At 40.4% G+C, this 16,015-nt stretch overlaps 1 protein-coding gene across 1 annotated transcript in view; it reads right to left on the bottom strand.

Moving 5' to 3' along the window:
• Window positions 1–2,967: 2,967 nt before the first annotated feature.
• Window positions 2,968–16,015, bottom strand: part of LOC137376179 (aftiphilin-like) — a 69,552-nt gene continuing 56,504 nt past the window's right edge. Inside the window, exons 8-9 of the mRNA XM_068044251.1 lie at window positions 6,510–6,633; window positions 2,968–4,097 (exon numbers count right to left, since the gene is read on the bottom strand). Coding sequence (XP_067900352.1) covers window positions 3,953–4,097; window positions 6,510–6,633 — 269 coding nt within the window. The 3' untranslated portion in view covers window positions 2,968–3,952. The remainder of the gene's footprint in view (window positions 4,098–6,509; window positions 6,634–16,015) is intronic.

Here is a 16,015-nt window from a genome sequence, read left to right as displayed (position 1 = left end):
CCAATTGTTTCTTGACTAATTCTAGGGTGTTCAGGCTCTCTACTCTATGTGGAAATCTGTTCTGATGAAGGGTCCACACCTGAAATGTTGATTTGCCAGTTTCTCTCCCCACAGTTGGTGACTGACCTGCTCGGTGTCTCCAGCAGTTTGATATTTGTTTCCATTCCTCACATGGAGTTCAGCATGTGAAGAGCTCTCTGTACGTGAAGAGATGTCTCACTAATACCCTTACATGCTCTTACCCCACTGTGAGGGCTGAATTTTAACTTGCAGGAGGGCGTGGGGTCGGGCACAGGTGGCTGGGGGCGGGGGGGGGGGGGGGGAGGGGGGTGGGGGGGGTGGGAAAAGGATGTTAAAAGCTCTGAAATTGACAGGATGTCAGGAAACTGGTTCCGACATAGCAACTTCTGCATTTCACTACAGGGCACAAGGCTGTATGCGGGAAACCCCCTTGGGAGAGGCAAGTTGTCCAGAACAGATTTCCAGATAGCGTAGAGAGCCCGAACACCCCAGAATTAGTCAAGAAACAATTGGAAGCTACAATAAGAAAGACAGACTTGCATCTCAATAGCCCCTTCCACAACTTGCTAATTGCTGCTTCTTTTCTTTGGCCTCTTTGTCTCAAGACAATGGGTAAGCACCTGGAGGTGGTCAGTGGTTTGTGAAGCAGCGCCTGGAGTGGCTATAAAGGCCAATTCTAGAGTGACAGATTCTTCCACAGGTGCTGCAGATAAAATTTGTTTGTCGGGGCAGTTACACAGTTAGCTCTCCCCTTGCGCTTCTGTCTTTTTTCCTGCCAACTGCTAAGTGTCTTCGCCTCGCCACACTTTAGCCCTACCTTTATGGCTGTCCGCCAGCTCTGGCGATCACTGGCAACTGACTCCCACGACTTGTGATCAATGTCACAGGACTTCATGTCGTGTTTGCAGACGTCTTTAAAGTGGAGACATGGACGGCCGGTGGGTCTGATACCAGTGACGAGGAGTTCGCTGCACAATGTGTCCTTGGGGATCCTGCCATCTTCCATGCGGCTCACATGGCCAAGCCATGGCTAATTGCTTAATTACAGAGATATTAACATGGCTTTTCCCCTGTTTAGGTCATTAAACCACTTTCAGCATTGAATCTATGAGTGTGGCACTACACTCCTACGGCTGACCTCATAAGCAACCTTCAGCCACACCTCCTTGATTTCACCAGCAGGCCTCTTCTTCCCATCAGTACCCACAGGTCCTTACAGCCCCTGGCATCACATTCACGGAGGCGTCACTGGAGATGCAGCCTTTGAATGTGTACACTCCATTCTGTCAACTCTACTCCCAACTGCAGAATCTAACAAATTTCATGTTTGCAATGTCCAAGGAGTGCAGAGTGTTGCAAAAGCTGAGGTACAACGGGTTCAGCATAATCACTTTGCTTTCTGAAGCAGAAGGTTTTATAGATCAAGTGCTTTTGACCTGACCGCTGGTTACAGCGACCTCATCATCTGGCCAGTTTGGCTGAAACGTTAGAGGGAAAAAATGTGTACAACCTATCAGTGAGAATTTTTTAAAAATTCATTCATGGGATATGGGCATCACTGGCTAGGCCAGCATTTATTGCCCACCCCTTAACGGCCCAAGGTGGTGGTGGTGAGCTGCCTTCTTGAACCGCTGCAGTCCATGTGAGGTAGGTACACCCACGGTGCTTTCTTAAATACAAAAACTCAGTTTCAAACATGTTTGTTGGACATGAAATTTAATCTGGATTTAGTAGGTTTAAAAAGACTTTAATCATTGACAATCCAATCATTAGTTGTGCTCCACAGATTCAGGCCCTTGTTACAAAACACTGGACACCTGAGTTACGATATTGTTTTTAAAAGAGCTTTTGTGGGTGAACGTGCATGACAGAAGCTGCACAGAAGATGGCAGTATTGCCTCACAGCACCAAACAACCATGGTTATCAGATGAATGAAAAATCTTCCTAGAATCAGTATCAGACTAGCACATCACTAGAACATGATTACATTACTAGTTACAAACCACAGCATAGAATTGGCAAAACAGAGAATCAGATCTACAAGGGAGATCCCTAGCACCAAAGAATTGTGTTCTGAAAAAGCATCGAGAGACAAAGAGAAATCTATCTAGCTGTATTGCAATCAATTAATTCAGCAACATTTAAGCAATTGCTTGATAAGCCAGGAATAACAGGCTGTGTCACAAAGGAGGGGGTACTTGAAATTGCTTTGGTGGATTTACAACCTTGTACTGAATTTCAGTTAAATCATATGGATATTGTACAGATGTACCAGAACATGTAACACATTCTGGTATACCCATATATTCATGCGACACGTGTTATTGAGGTCACGGATAAGCAACTTTAAACTTTCAGCCACACACGGTAACTAGATTTTGAGAGCGATGTCTGTAAGATATAATGAGAGATGTGCAAACAGGACCTGGTGTGAGATGGAATATGGGCAGCAGAGATTTGGCTGAGCTGAAGTTTACAGGCGGTGGAAGCTGGAAGGCCAGCCAGGAGTGGAGAGTCTGAAGGTGACAAAAGCACGACTTGAGGGTTTCACTAGTAGACAAGCTCTACCATCAAATCAAAAGACACATGGAACGAGTCTAGATAACCAAGGGTTCAAATTAAAATAAGTTCGCGTGCAATGCAATAATGAACTGTGCTGTTACAGAGCCAACATTCAATCGTTCAGCATTTATATCTGAATAACTGATTTTCAAAAGCAGATTAATAACTTATTTCACAATCCTTCCTTTAGTATCTGTGCCTCAAGAGACACACGATTTTAAACACAAGTCTTGAGCTTCCTAGCAGTTTTTGAACAATGGAGCATTAGATAAAAGGTACTCTGTCCTGTCACACAAATTGGTCTTCCCCAATATAGTTGACACTGAACTTGTAATGTCGCCCAAAGATGGTACTTTTGGCACAATGAAAAACACAGAACAGCATCTTTTCAAATCATCTCTTTATTTCTGTGTATTCTAAAAGTAAATTTACATACTACAGTTATAAAAGAACCTGGGCATGCACATCAACCTATGCAGGTTCTTCTTTGTATCAGAGTTTTTCCATAGGAATTTCACCAACATTTACAATCCATAGTTATTACTGTACATACAGCCAAATCACTGCAAACTATTCTGTCCACCTTATCTTTACACTGTGCAAAATCCTCAATTAATGTATCTGTGGCAAAATAAAGCAGCAATAATCAGTGAAAGATCAGGTTGACCTCAAGGATCTGAATAAGACATCTAGATATTGGTCCCTCATCCCCCAAATTAGCTCAGGCTTGTGAGATACAGCATCTTATTCACAATTGAGCTCAGCTGATGTCTGTACTGTTATTAGATAGTGGTTTCCTAAATAAACAAGAAGTTTTTATCTCAGTAATGGCTTTAATGGTAACTGCATCATTTCTATTCTGAGACAAACCGCTGGTTGATGAAACATGGCAAATAGCAGTACCAGAAATGCCTATAACCAATCGAATGGGCTTTGAAATACCCACAAAGACTGTTCTCATTTGTATCAGAACAAGTAACAAAAGCCAACATTAAATGATTCACCAGGATTCCGCTGTTAGTCACAATCTGAACACAGCAATGCCAAGTTTGCAAATGTTTGACAAAGGCCCCTGTCAGATTAGCTGACAAAACAGAAATTTATACAACCCAGCACAGCGAGGAAGAAAATTAATCTGCAAAAGAAAACCTTCCACCTGATATTTACAGATTTTCCTAATATAAACATACTTAAATCACTTTAGTATAAATAAATATACAACACTATCGTATTTCTGTATGTAGTAGAACTCTCCAGAACTGCTGACCAACAAATCATCTGAATGACTGATTAGTTTTATTTTATTTTGAGAAAGCCAAAATAATTTTATTTAACGAACATTTTAAAATCAAAATTATGATCCACTGTTCAGTCTGCCTTCTCATGGGAGCTTACCAAAGGTGTCAATGTGGCTGGAAACATCAGCACTTTGGCATGCATGAACGACAGGTCTGGAAGGCTCGCTATTACTTTGGCAGCTTCCTTACTAAGGACTTCCTCCTTTTTTGGTTTCCTATGAAGAAAATAATGATTTTCTTTAAATCTGTTGTGTTGATGCAAGGATTACCAGAAACTCTACAATATAATGCATTTGATCGGATTTCTTTTTTAATAAATTGTCCAACAGTCAAATACTCCTAAACTTTTCCTGGTTATAATAATTCAATATAAAAAAACAATAACAGGAGGTTAACTCCCCCTAAAGGCCTCAAGGATAGAGTTAAAGCAACTTGCATTTATATAGCACCTTTAACATCCCAAGGCGCTTCACAGGAGTGGTTATAAAACAAAATCTGACACCGAGCCATATAAGGACTGGTGAGCAAAAGCTTAGTCTAAGAAGTAGGTTTATTGAATGATGAGAGGTAGAGGCATGGAGGGGTTTAGGGAGAGAATTCCAGAGCTCCAGACCCAGGAAGGTACAGCTGCCAATAGGAGCGATTAAAATCGGACAAGCTCAAGAGACCACAATTGCAGGAGTGGAGATATCTGAGAGTTGTAGAGATAACAGAGATAGAGGCAAGACGTGGAAGGATTGGAAAAAAGGATGAGAATTTTAAAAATCAGGCATTGCCGCACTGGGATTCAATGTAGGTCAGCTAGCACAGGGAAAATAAGTGGAAGGAACTTGGTGCAAGTTAGGATACAGGCAGCTCAGTTTCAGATGAGCTCAAGTTTAGAGGGTGGACGATGGGACGTTGATCAGGAAAGCATTGTAATAGTCAAGTTTAGAGGCAAGCAAGGCCTGGCCGTGACTTTCAGATGAGCTAAAGCAGGGGTGGAAATAGGTGCTCTTGGTGATGGAGAGAATATGGGGTCAGAACTCAGCTCTGAGACAAACAGGAGGGCATGGTTATGAACAGTTTGGTTGAGCCTCAAAGTGACTAGGGACAAATTAGATTGGTAGCTAAGGAATGAAGATTGTGGCAGGTCAGTGGCTGGGAATTCTGTGGTGAATAACTCACCTCCTAACTCCCCAAAGTCTGTCTATCATCTACAAGGCATAAGTCAGGAGTGCGATGGAATACTCTCCACTTGCCTGGATGAGTGTGGCTCCAACAACACTCAAACTCAACACCATCCAGGACAAAGCAGACGGCTTGACTGGCACCCCTTCAACATTCACTCCCTCAACCACCGACGAACATTGGCAGCAGTGTGTACCATCTACAAGATGCACTGCAGAAATTCGCCAAAACTCCTTCAACAGTACCTTCCAAACCTGCAACTTCTACCACCTAGAAGGGCAAGGGCAGCACATGCATGGGAACACCACCACCTACAAGTTCCCCACCCAAGTCACATAACATCCTGACTTGGAACTATATCACTGTTCCTTCACTGTCACTGGGTCAAAATCCTGGAACTCCCTTCCTAACAGCACTGTGGGTGTACCTACCTCCCATGAACAGCAGCAGTTTAAGGCAGCAGCTCACCACCACCTTCTCCAGGGCAATTAAGGATGGGCAATAAACGCTGGCCTTGCCAGTGATATCCACATGCCATGAACTAATCATAAAAATGACAATGACTTTGGTCATCCCAATATTAAATTGGAGGAAATTTCTGATCATCCAGGACAGGACCTCAAAAAAGCAGCATGACAAATCCGAGAGAGTGGAGGGATCAAGAGATGTGATGGTGCAGGAGTGCTGGATGTCGTCAGCATACATGTGGAATCTGATGTGTTTTAATGGAACCATGAGGGGGCAGTGCCACAGAAGGAAACAAGGAGGAAAAGGTGGAGGAGGAGAATGGTATGGTCAATTGCATTTAAGGTCAGAGACACAACTGGAGGACAAGGAGAAAGGATAATGCACTGTGATCATAGTCACACAGAACATTACTGGTGACTTTTGATTGTGGTGTTGGGATAAGTGAAATGAAGAAACAGAAACAGAAGGGATTCAAACCAGAAGTGGTAAGAGAGGTAGCATGGAGTTTGGTGCTGACAATGCTGCTACAGAATCTTAGGGTGGAAAAGGAAATTGGAGTCAGGGCTGTAGTTAGCAAAGACAGAGGGGAATAAACAGCCACCATCTTCAGAGCAGCTATAAATACTGGTAATTCATTTGGCTCAGAGTTGGATGTCAGTGGAATCATCTTTCACCCAATATCTAAGATGGCCTTACACTATCAACATGCAATCCACATTGAAATCAAATTACATTCCGATCAATCCTCATTTCAACTTTTCACAAACAAGATCTCCATACAAAAGAAAACAAACAGAAGCACACTCAAGATTAGCAATTTACTCAAGATTCTATTAAGTAGCTAACATCATATAGATTTGTATGTTAAATATTAATACAAAAGCATATTTAATTTTTAATTAGATATCCAACAGATACTCAGGTGTACAAACCACCATTGAAGGTAAACCTATCTGCTGGATAGGATTACAAAGGACTGAATTCCTCACCTGGTGGATGTGCTGGTCTTCTCTGCTGTCGACATGAGGCGAGCAAATGCATCACTCATTCGATTGATCGCACCAGAGTCTTCCAGTTTAGATGTGGTCAATTCATACAGCTCTGGGTCAACACCTGTAGAGAAATGAGGGAACAGAATCAGGCCACTCCTGCAGCAGTCACACAGAGCTCAGCTACAAATATAGCTAGAAGCCCAGGGTTCGGATTTCTGTAAACATCTGAAGTATTTATATAAAAATCCTAGAATTGAGGGCAAGTTTCAATCCATATTTTGTCGGCCATAATTTAATCTAGCTGAAGTTTCCTACAGCACTAGCCAAGTCTTGATTGTCATCAGTTAAAACACTCACTTTGCTACAAAACTGCTGAGGTTCAAGATGTTTCAAACCATGTCAAAATACTGCAAAATCTATTTTTTTCCTGGGAATTTATAAGCAATGTTTGGTAAATGTACTAAACCACAGAATCTTTTCATTAATCATTCTTAAATATCTAAATCTGAAACTTCCATGGGTGCAAATAATTTCACCATAAATCCCAGTGCACAAGTTAGGTTTCAACTTCATTAAAATCAAAGTAGCTATCGTAGGCTTTGCTAGATAAACATGCGAACCTGACAAAAAAAAATCATTTAGACTAAACTAGAAACAAACAAGAGATGGTCACTGTCAGAGATCCAGAAATGCTTTTTTAAAAAGTAAAAATGTTATTGGAAAAAAGCACTTAGAGGACATGGACATGTGTATCATTTTAAAAAAAACTCCAAACTGACAGATTTTGTACAAGTACTTTATTAAAAAAAAACAATCATGCAATGTATGTTTCAGCAGAATCCTTCAATCACTGGATGCTGGCAATGTGAAATAAAAGAGTGCTGGAAATACTCAGCAGGTCAGGCAACATCTGTGGAGGGAGAAGCAGAGTTAACATTTCAAGTCTGTGGCCTTTCATTACACTAGCAAAAGTTAGAAATGTAATGGTCTTTGAGCAAGTGAAGGGGGGGGGGGGGGGAGGGGGGGGGGAGGGGGGGAGGAAGAACAACAAAAGGGAAGGTGTGTGATACTCCTCTCTCCTCACCATCCAAGGCCCCAAAACACTCCTTCCAGATGAAGCAGCGATTTATTTGTACTTATTTCAATTTAATATACTGTATCCGCTGCTCACAATGTGGTCTCCTCTACACTGGGGAGACCGCTTTGTGAAACACCTCTGCTCAGTTGGCAAGCATGACCCCGAGCTTCCTGTCGCCTGTCATTTTAATTCACAACCATGCTGTTATGCCCACATTTCTGTCCTTGGCCTGCTACAGTGTTCCAATGAAGCTCAACATAAGCTTGAGGAACAGCACTTCAACTTCCAATTAGGCACTCTACAGCCTTCTGGACTCAATAGAGTGTTCAACAAATTCAGAGCATGACTGCCATTTTGATGATTTATTTATTTGACTAAGTGCCCACCTTAAACCCATTTTTGCTTCTGGACAGAGCTATTCATTATTCTGCCATTAACACTCTCTCTGCTGTAATGCTTTGTCTTTCACTACAAATATTAGCACTCCCTTTTGCCTTTTGTTCTCTGACATGTCGTTAATCTCTCCTGCCCTCTGCCATATCACGCACCTTCCCTTTTGTTCTTCTCCTCACTGCCCTTTCACTTGCTCAAAGCCCATTACATTTCTAACTTTTGCCAGTTTTGATGAAGGGTCACAGATCTGAAATGTTAACTCTGCTTCTCTCTCCACTGATGCAGCTGGACCTGCTGAGTATTTCCAGCACTTACTGTTGTTATTCCTTCAATTCCTTAGTGAGTAATATAGAGTCATATGGATCCAAAAGGTGCCAGATTTTATCCCCAATATACAGCAAGTAAGCTGGTCCAAGACAGGGTGGTGACAGAAATGCCTCAGTGCCTCCAGGCTAAGAAGAGGTGCAATAAAGATAAGTTTATACTTTTACACTTGAGGCACAGCATTTCTAATCGTGCATTTTGGCTTTGTGGCAAACGCTTGCAAGTATTTGGCATTAATGTATAAGAAGCTATATTAGGATCTGTGCAATTTAAAAGTTTTGCTCTTTCCTATGTTTTCATCATTTATCGCTACCTAACTGCCACACATGAATATCCTGCAGTCCAAAGTGAAAGTAAAAATATATAATATATATAAAAACTAATTATAATTTTTTTTTCTTTGAGCTAGAATTAACACATGCAAAATGGTTATCAGCCAAACCCACATTATTAAATGTAGTGGGATGCATGCCCAATAAGGGTATAAACAGAGGACAGTGGCATATAATCATTGATCCCTATCCCACTTCATAGCAGTGGCCATTTCATTTTTAAAATCAACTGGCAATTAAATTTTCCGCTCTTGAAGGCCGATCATTAGCCTAATGACATGGCAATGTGTTGCTTCTCTGCAAACACAAGCAGACAGTGCTATAACATCCAACCAAGACAAACTTTTGTTGACACCTTGAAAGGAATAAGTTTCAAGGTTTGACTGACAGAGCTAAATGGCCAAGCCAGAAGTTGCTGCATGATATTGGCATCTCATCTAACAGAATTCAGGCCAAGCAAATATCCCTGTACAGTAGCATGGTTGCTGAAGCAGGTAAACACTGGGCATTAATTCTCAGTGGTGGTTTAATAATAGCTGTGCTACAAAATTAGCAAAAGAATCAGGTCATGAAAAGGCCAGGAAAGCTCAAGACCCAACACCAGCAATGCAGAAGTGAATCAAGATCAACTCCAAACTGTAGAATTTCTAGATTATGGCAAAGATTGGCAGATGATAGGCAAACTTGTTTTAGCATCCGAAGGTTGCAATGAATTGCAGCAACCTAACGCACCAAGTTAAGTTCAGGCAGAAAAAGCCTAAATTAGTACTTCCAAAAGCCTGTAGTTGCTTCTAATTAGCTGCACGGGTTCAACATAACTGCAGTACCAGTATCAGTCCATTGGCATGAGATACGAGTGTGTAGTTATTAGGCTTTAATTTAATCCCTTATGGATCTCTAGAATGTGCACTGTTTCAAGCATAACTAAGAACTAAATGTGCAGATCTGAAGGCACATCGAATTCAAGTGATGTGAAATAATGCTCCAGTTTTTCATTGGCAAAGTACATTTTAGCAAAGCTCCCAAGCAGTCCATTGGACTTTCTGTAATTTTAAAAAAAATGTTTTAATGTTAGCAAATAGCTGACTGACCTGCTGGCCGTCAACATTAGAAAACTGCGACATTTGAATACTCTATGGTGGAGCTCTAATGCATAGTTCAGCACTGCTAGTCCACACCAGTTCCAAGCTTGAATCTGTAGTGTGACACTGTCATGAATCCCATTAGAAGAACAGAATTGCATAATAATAAAATGTTCATAATCATGTGTTCAAATATTCTAGCAGCTATTAATATTCAGACTTCATTTAAAATGATGGCAGTCTTGTATCAAATCAAAACCTCACTTTTCAATTATATGATCAACAATTGGGTAGAGGGAATTCAATATTTTTTAAAAAATCATTCCTGAATGTGGTGCTGCTGGCATTTATTGTCCCATCCTAGTTGTCCTGAGATTGTAATGCAACTGAGAGGTTTGGTTAGCCATTAAAGACAGTTGTGGGACTGCAGTCACATAGGCCGGACTAGGTAAAAACGGCAGGCTTCCTGCCCTAAAAGGACATTAGTGAATCAGTTAGGTTTGTACAGGAAGTGACAACTTCATGTTTACTTTTGCTGATGCCAGCTCTTTAATTTCCAAATGTTTTGAAAATAAACTGAACTCAAACTTCAGACCTTGGTGGGATTTGAGCTGGATCGTTAGTGCAGGCCTTTGGATTACACTAGTCCAGTAACACACCCACTACAATTCCTGAATTTACACACTCCACAGCTGGAAAAACAGTCTGTAGGAATTACTTTTGCTTTGCATTTAATGCATCTCAACAGGAAGGTAAGTAATGTTATTTAATTATGCTGAATACCAATAAGAAAGTTTCGGAATGTTAATAAATAAACTACAGGAAGAAACTACCGAAGAAAGCAGAATTCTGAAACGAATCTTGGATAAACATTAGACGGGAAAGTGGAGCTGAGGTGAAGATCAGCCATGATCATATTAAAAAGCGGAGCAGACTCGAGGGGCCATATGGCCTTCTCCTGCTCCGATTTCTTATTTGAAGGGACTTTGAGGTGGCATGGTGGAGCCATTGCATTATTTCCAATATAAAGCACAAAATAATCTAAGCAACTCACTTCCAAACCCAATTTGAAGCACGGGGTTCCAAGATCATTTGTGGTATTTGAAGCAGCATAGACAGAAATCCTAATTCTGGAAGTGGAGAGATAAAGACTGCCCTTTTTCAATACCAGTATAGTTTGTGACCTTTAGCACCTGAATGGAAATGGCACAAATGCACCTTATATAATTCTTTCAAGAGTCAGATCAAAAAATAAATTATGTTTTTGCACTACAGCAAAAGCTAAATTAGTTCAGCTGTTAAGCAATAGTATATTACTATTCTATAATGCCAAAACTTTGTTAATTATCAGTGATTTAAAAAAAAAATCAACAGTTAAAAAATGAAAATAAAGTTTGAATTTCTTTTTATCTTGCAGTAGTTTCATTTCAGTCCAGGTAGCGCTTTACTTCTGTGATCAAGTGTCAAATCAATGCTCAATGAAATCCCTTTCACGGTTAAAATTCAGTAAATTCTCCAAAATGCTATCCCTATGATAGTTCGCTATTTAAACATCATTCAATGTAAGAAAATAAAGAAAAAACAGACAGCATTAAACAATTTTTTTTTTTGCAACAGTTTGATTTTAAGTGAGTGCAGAGTGGTTAGATTGTTCCTTTGAATTAACACCTTCCTTTTGCAACAGGAAAATCTTCTAGCAATATTTTAATTTGTTTTACTTCACTGCCATCTTTAACAATTTCTTTCAGTGAATACTGGCAAACCAAAATCAGAAAAGCTTCTTGAAATAAGGAAGACTGAAATGACCACAAAAAAAAGTTTTTGAAATTACAAACTCCATAAAATTTCCTTACCTGGATTGCAATGAAACTAGACAATTCAAGCCATTCTAGCAGGACTTGCGTTTTTTTTAAAAGTGTAACTGCTAGTATGGATTCAGAATGAATGAGGAACTGTTAGCAGGACTGCTGGCAGGTCTTACAGTACCCAGGAGGAAGATCTTTGAAACTGGGAACTAGTAAATGGAAGTCACAAACTCTGGCCTGCAATGTTGTACAGCTGGCAGCAGGTCTGTGACTGATACGATTTACAATTAGCATACACAGCACCACCAGAAATAATTCTTTACAGACATGTCTACTTTAGTTTAAAAAGAGAGCAACATTTTAAGATGGTTAGTAGTGAATGTTCGAAAGTTGTTTTATGTTGGAAATAGGAACTGTGAACTGAAACAGAAAGCACAACTGAGTGCTTTAAAATCTATCTGAAGTCCCCGTCGCAGCACAGTACACAGTAAAATGTTAATTACAATAGGTTTATGAATGTTGGCTTTTGCTGTCCATTAATCCCCAGAGAGAAAAATCTAAGTCACAACCAACTTATAAAGCAAATATCTAGTTCCAATCACTAGATTTTCTGTGAATTTAACAGCAAAGGAAAAAGTTTATTTTGAGTGAAGGCTTCCATTCACAGTTGCAGCCATTAAGTTCCTTTGGCAAGATAACTTGGAGCCACCAAGTACTATGCACGCAAAGCCAGTTAACTAAAAGGCACAGGGAGCTAGAAATAAACTTTTGAAGATCTTTTATTTTGTTTTAGAATCGATAGTTGCTTTGATTGACACTTTCCTATTCTGCTCAGTTTCTTCCATTGAGGTTTTAAGTACATAAGGGGCCAGATTCCTCCCTCCTCCATACTTCATGGTAAATATTACAATAACCTCCTTAAAGCAGTTGTGGCTCAAATCCCCTAAAGGCTCAGGGCATAAATGCACCAGGTCATATGACGATCAGAAATAAAGTAGAAAGGTCCTCAGTTCAATCCAGACCACTGCTGAGTTAGTTGAATTCAACTGAGTGGTAGTGGGTAGTTACAATTCATCTCCATACTGGACAGGAGAAAGAGGTTAAAGCACCCACACAGTTGCTGCTCCTGATTGCTACTTGCTGGCAGTACATACAAGAACACATGGCTTAGCTGTAATGCCATTTGTGTAGAACCTGCCAGCACACTCAGTCTACGCTCACACATAGAGAGAGAATGGTAAAACGATAGTGAGTTGGCTCAGTGAAACTACACAAACTTTTAATTTACTATTGCATAATGTTCCTTTAAATCAAGCACTGCAAAGAAACCAGAAATAAAGATGAACACACAATCATAGAAAACAAATCCAAAAATATTTCAGTACTGAAGACCAAATGATGATTCTGCCATTTTCTACTAAACAATTACATTGGGTTTTGTTTCCCAAACTCGTATGATATTAACTTCAGAGACTATGTGGGCCTATTTAGAATCATAGAATGGTTAAAGCAAAGGAGGAGTCCATTCGGCCCATTGAATCCATACTGGCTCTCTGCAAGAGCAACTCAGCTAGATTTATGAAGGAACATTCACTTAAAATAAAATGAATTTTTAAAATGTGTAAATACTGCTGTGCTGACATCATTTTTCATGATATTGTTGCCCATTACTCTGAAGCATCTGAATGCACTTCAACACTTATTTTATGATAGATCACAGATGTTTACAGAATATTATGACCAACTAGAACTGTAACAAAGCTTTAAGGTTTCTTTTCAATTCTGCAGGACTTCAAAGCTAAAAGCTAAGTTTCTAACCCCCATCCTAGTTTACACTGAATCATCACTGATCCAATATCTTCCATCCCCAGGATTATTTCTCTCAAAATTCATGATCATCCTCCCCACCTCCAACTCCCTACAGGTAAACATCTGGATTAACAAGGGTGCTCTGAGGCTTGGAGACTTTACTATTGTGTGACAATTAAGCAACTTCAAGACCCTGCTTTGTTACAGCCCTAAAGAAATTAAAATAAACCATCACTGTTAAGCAAGCCATTGAAGTAAACGCTACAAGCCGAGCACTACAGCACTGCAGAAAAAGCTCTTTTCTTTAAAGTACAGCCCCCACTACTTGAAATGTCCATGTTCAGAATGGATGGTCACATATCAGCCAAAAAGTGATAGCCATTTACCATTTACATTAATGACAATGTCAGACAGCTGTGTTTGCTCACTAATTCTCACCTCGCACATTTCAGGTGCGCTGAATATAATGAGAGCCTTATTGAGGAAGAGTTCACTTCCATTAGACTTCCAATTCATCTGAAATTTTCCGGATATGAGCTCTTACTTAAGCACACGTAAAGCAGAGATGTTCCAATAACATGACAAGGCGCTATATAAATGCAGGGATTCCTCTTTTTTAGATGTATTTGATTTTCTTGTAATTCCTAGCAAGTCCAAGGCAGGTTGAGAACTGACATTAAGAAATGCCTGACAAAACAGTACTACAGTATAACTCTCATAAGTAACCTTAATTCATAGGGAAATGTACTGGGCAAATTATTTTTAATTTTAATAATGCGGCCCTGTTATATTCTCCTTTGCATATAGCAGGAAAATTGTGTTTGTACGAATGCGCCCATAAGAAGTGGTGGGGACTGTATATCTAAAGATAAAGCCAGCTGTGCAGAGGTTTTTAAAAAATAAGAAAACTATTACATGCAAGCAGAACCATATAAATCTAAGTTGTGGTAAACAAAGATGCGACACATGACTTCCCATGAAACTATGTATTGAAATTCCAAGATGCCAAAGTAGAACTAAAGATTAATTATGTGCTATCAGTTTTCTTTAAAGCAGATGGGTACAACATTGTTGCACACAGCATCTCAAAAGGGAAGGTGGGGGTGCAGGGGAAAAAGAGCAAAAATGTTTTACCAATATTACAAAATACATTAATTAAACAGACAGGATACATCCCAAAGGGAGTGTGTGTACACTCACCGGGGTAACAGAAATTCTGATGTGAATCTCCGTAGTCATGCATGCAGTGATACAGGAAAGTGATCAGAGATGGCCTTAGTTGTGATTCAGACAATGGAAGAAGGGAGGCCATGTGCTCCATGCCAAGCATATAAGACTCTGCCAGGAGCAATACCTTGAATGAGCGATAAATCTAGTCAAACTATTACAAAAGACTATCTGCATGCTAAACACAGAAGCAGCAGGCTATAGAACGAGCTATGTGGTCCCATAAAGAGCAGATCAGAGGAATGCTCTGTAGCCCTACAATGTCGAGTCACTAATAATGGCGGACAATCCAACAGTAGGAGATGGCTTCATAAAAGCATCCCCATCTTCAAATCAGCACATGAGCACAAAAGACAAGGCTGAAATGTTTGCAGGCATTCAACCAAAAGTGCCAATCTATTTGGTCTCTTCCTGTGATCAGCCATTTTCTGTACACTCCACTTGACAGTAAGTTACTCAGTATACTGGACACAGCAAAGTTATCGGCCCTGACAAGATACTAATTATGGTGCTGTACAGCTGTGCACTGGAGCTAGCTAGCCAAGCTACTGCAATACAGCCATGAGACTGGCATCTACCTTACAACGTGAAAGATTGCACGTTTATATCCCACCCGCAAAAACAAGATATCTCTATCCTGGCTGATTAACGTCCTATCAGCCCCATATCAAACATCAGTCCAGTGATGGAAAGAGTCATTAATATTGCCATCAAGTGACACCTACTCACCAATGCTCAGTACAAGTCCCAGAAGCACTTGGTTGCAGGCCCTCATCCAGACAGATGAGAATCATGGCCACAATATTAAGACAGCACTTGACATGATATGACACCAAGGGGGCCCAGCAAAGCTGGTCAATGTGGGTGGTGGGGGGGATGATGGTGTTGTCCAAAGGGAAACCCTCCAGTTGCTGAGTCATAATTGACACTGTGGTTGTCAAAGATCAGTCTTCACAGGACCAGGACATCACTGCAGGAGTTTCTCGGGTAAAAATCCTCAGAACACCCATCTTCAGCCGTTTTATTTATCAATGATAGTGGAAATATCATAAGATTAGTAGGGCTGATAGCTGACAATTCCTTAATTCGGTTCCATTCTCAATTCCCGATAATTAAGCAACTCATACCAGCCAACAACAGAACCTGGGATATTATCTGGGCTTGAGCTAATAAGTGGCAGGTAACATTCACACCACATAACCGCTGGATAACAACTATCTGAATAAGAGAAAGCCTAGGCACCGCACCTTTGACTTTCAATTGCACCAGCATCAACATCTTGGCAGGTTACCAGTGAACAGAGTTTGAAATGAATCAGTGTAGTTATGAAAACAGGCAACAGTTGGGTAATGTACAATGCGTGGCTCACCTCCTGATCCCTCAAAGCCTCTGTACCATTTACATGGCTCAAGTCAGGAATGTGGTGAAATACTCACCAATCACCTGGATAGGT

The sequence above is a fragment of the Heterodontus francisci genome, chromosome 13 (assembly GCF_036365525.1).
Source record: "Heterodontus francisci isolate sHetFra1 chromosome 13, sHetFra1.hap1, whole genome shotgun sequence".
Taxonomy (NCBI): Eukaryota; Metazoa; Chordata; class Chondrichthyes; order Heterodontiformes; family Heterodontidae; genus Heterodontus; species Heterodontus francisci.
Note: the sequence above shows the minus strand (reverse complement) of the source record. Positions and strands in the feature narration are given on the sequence as shown.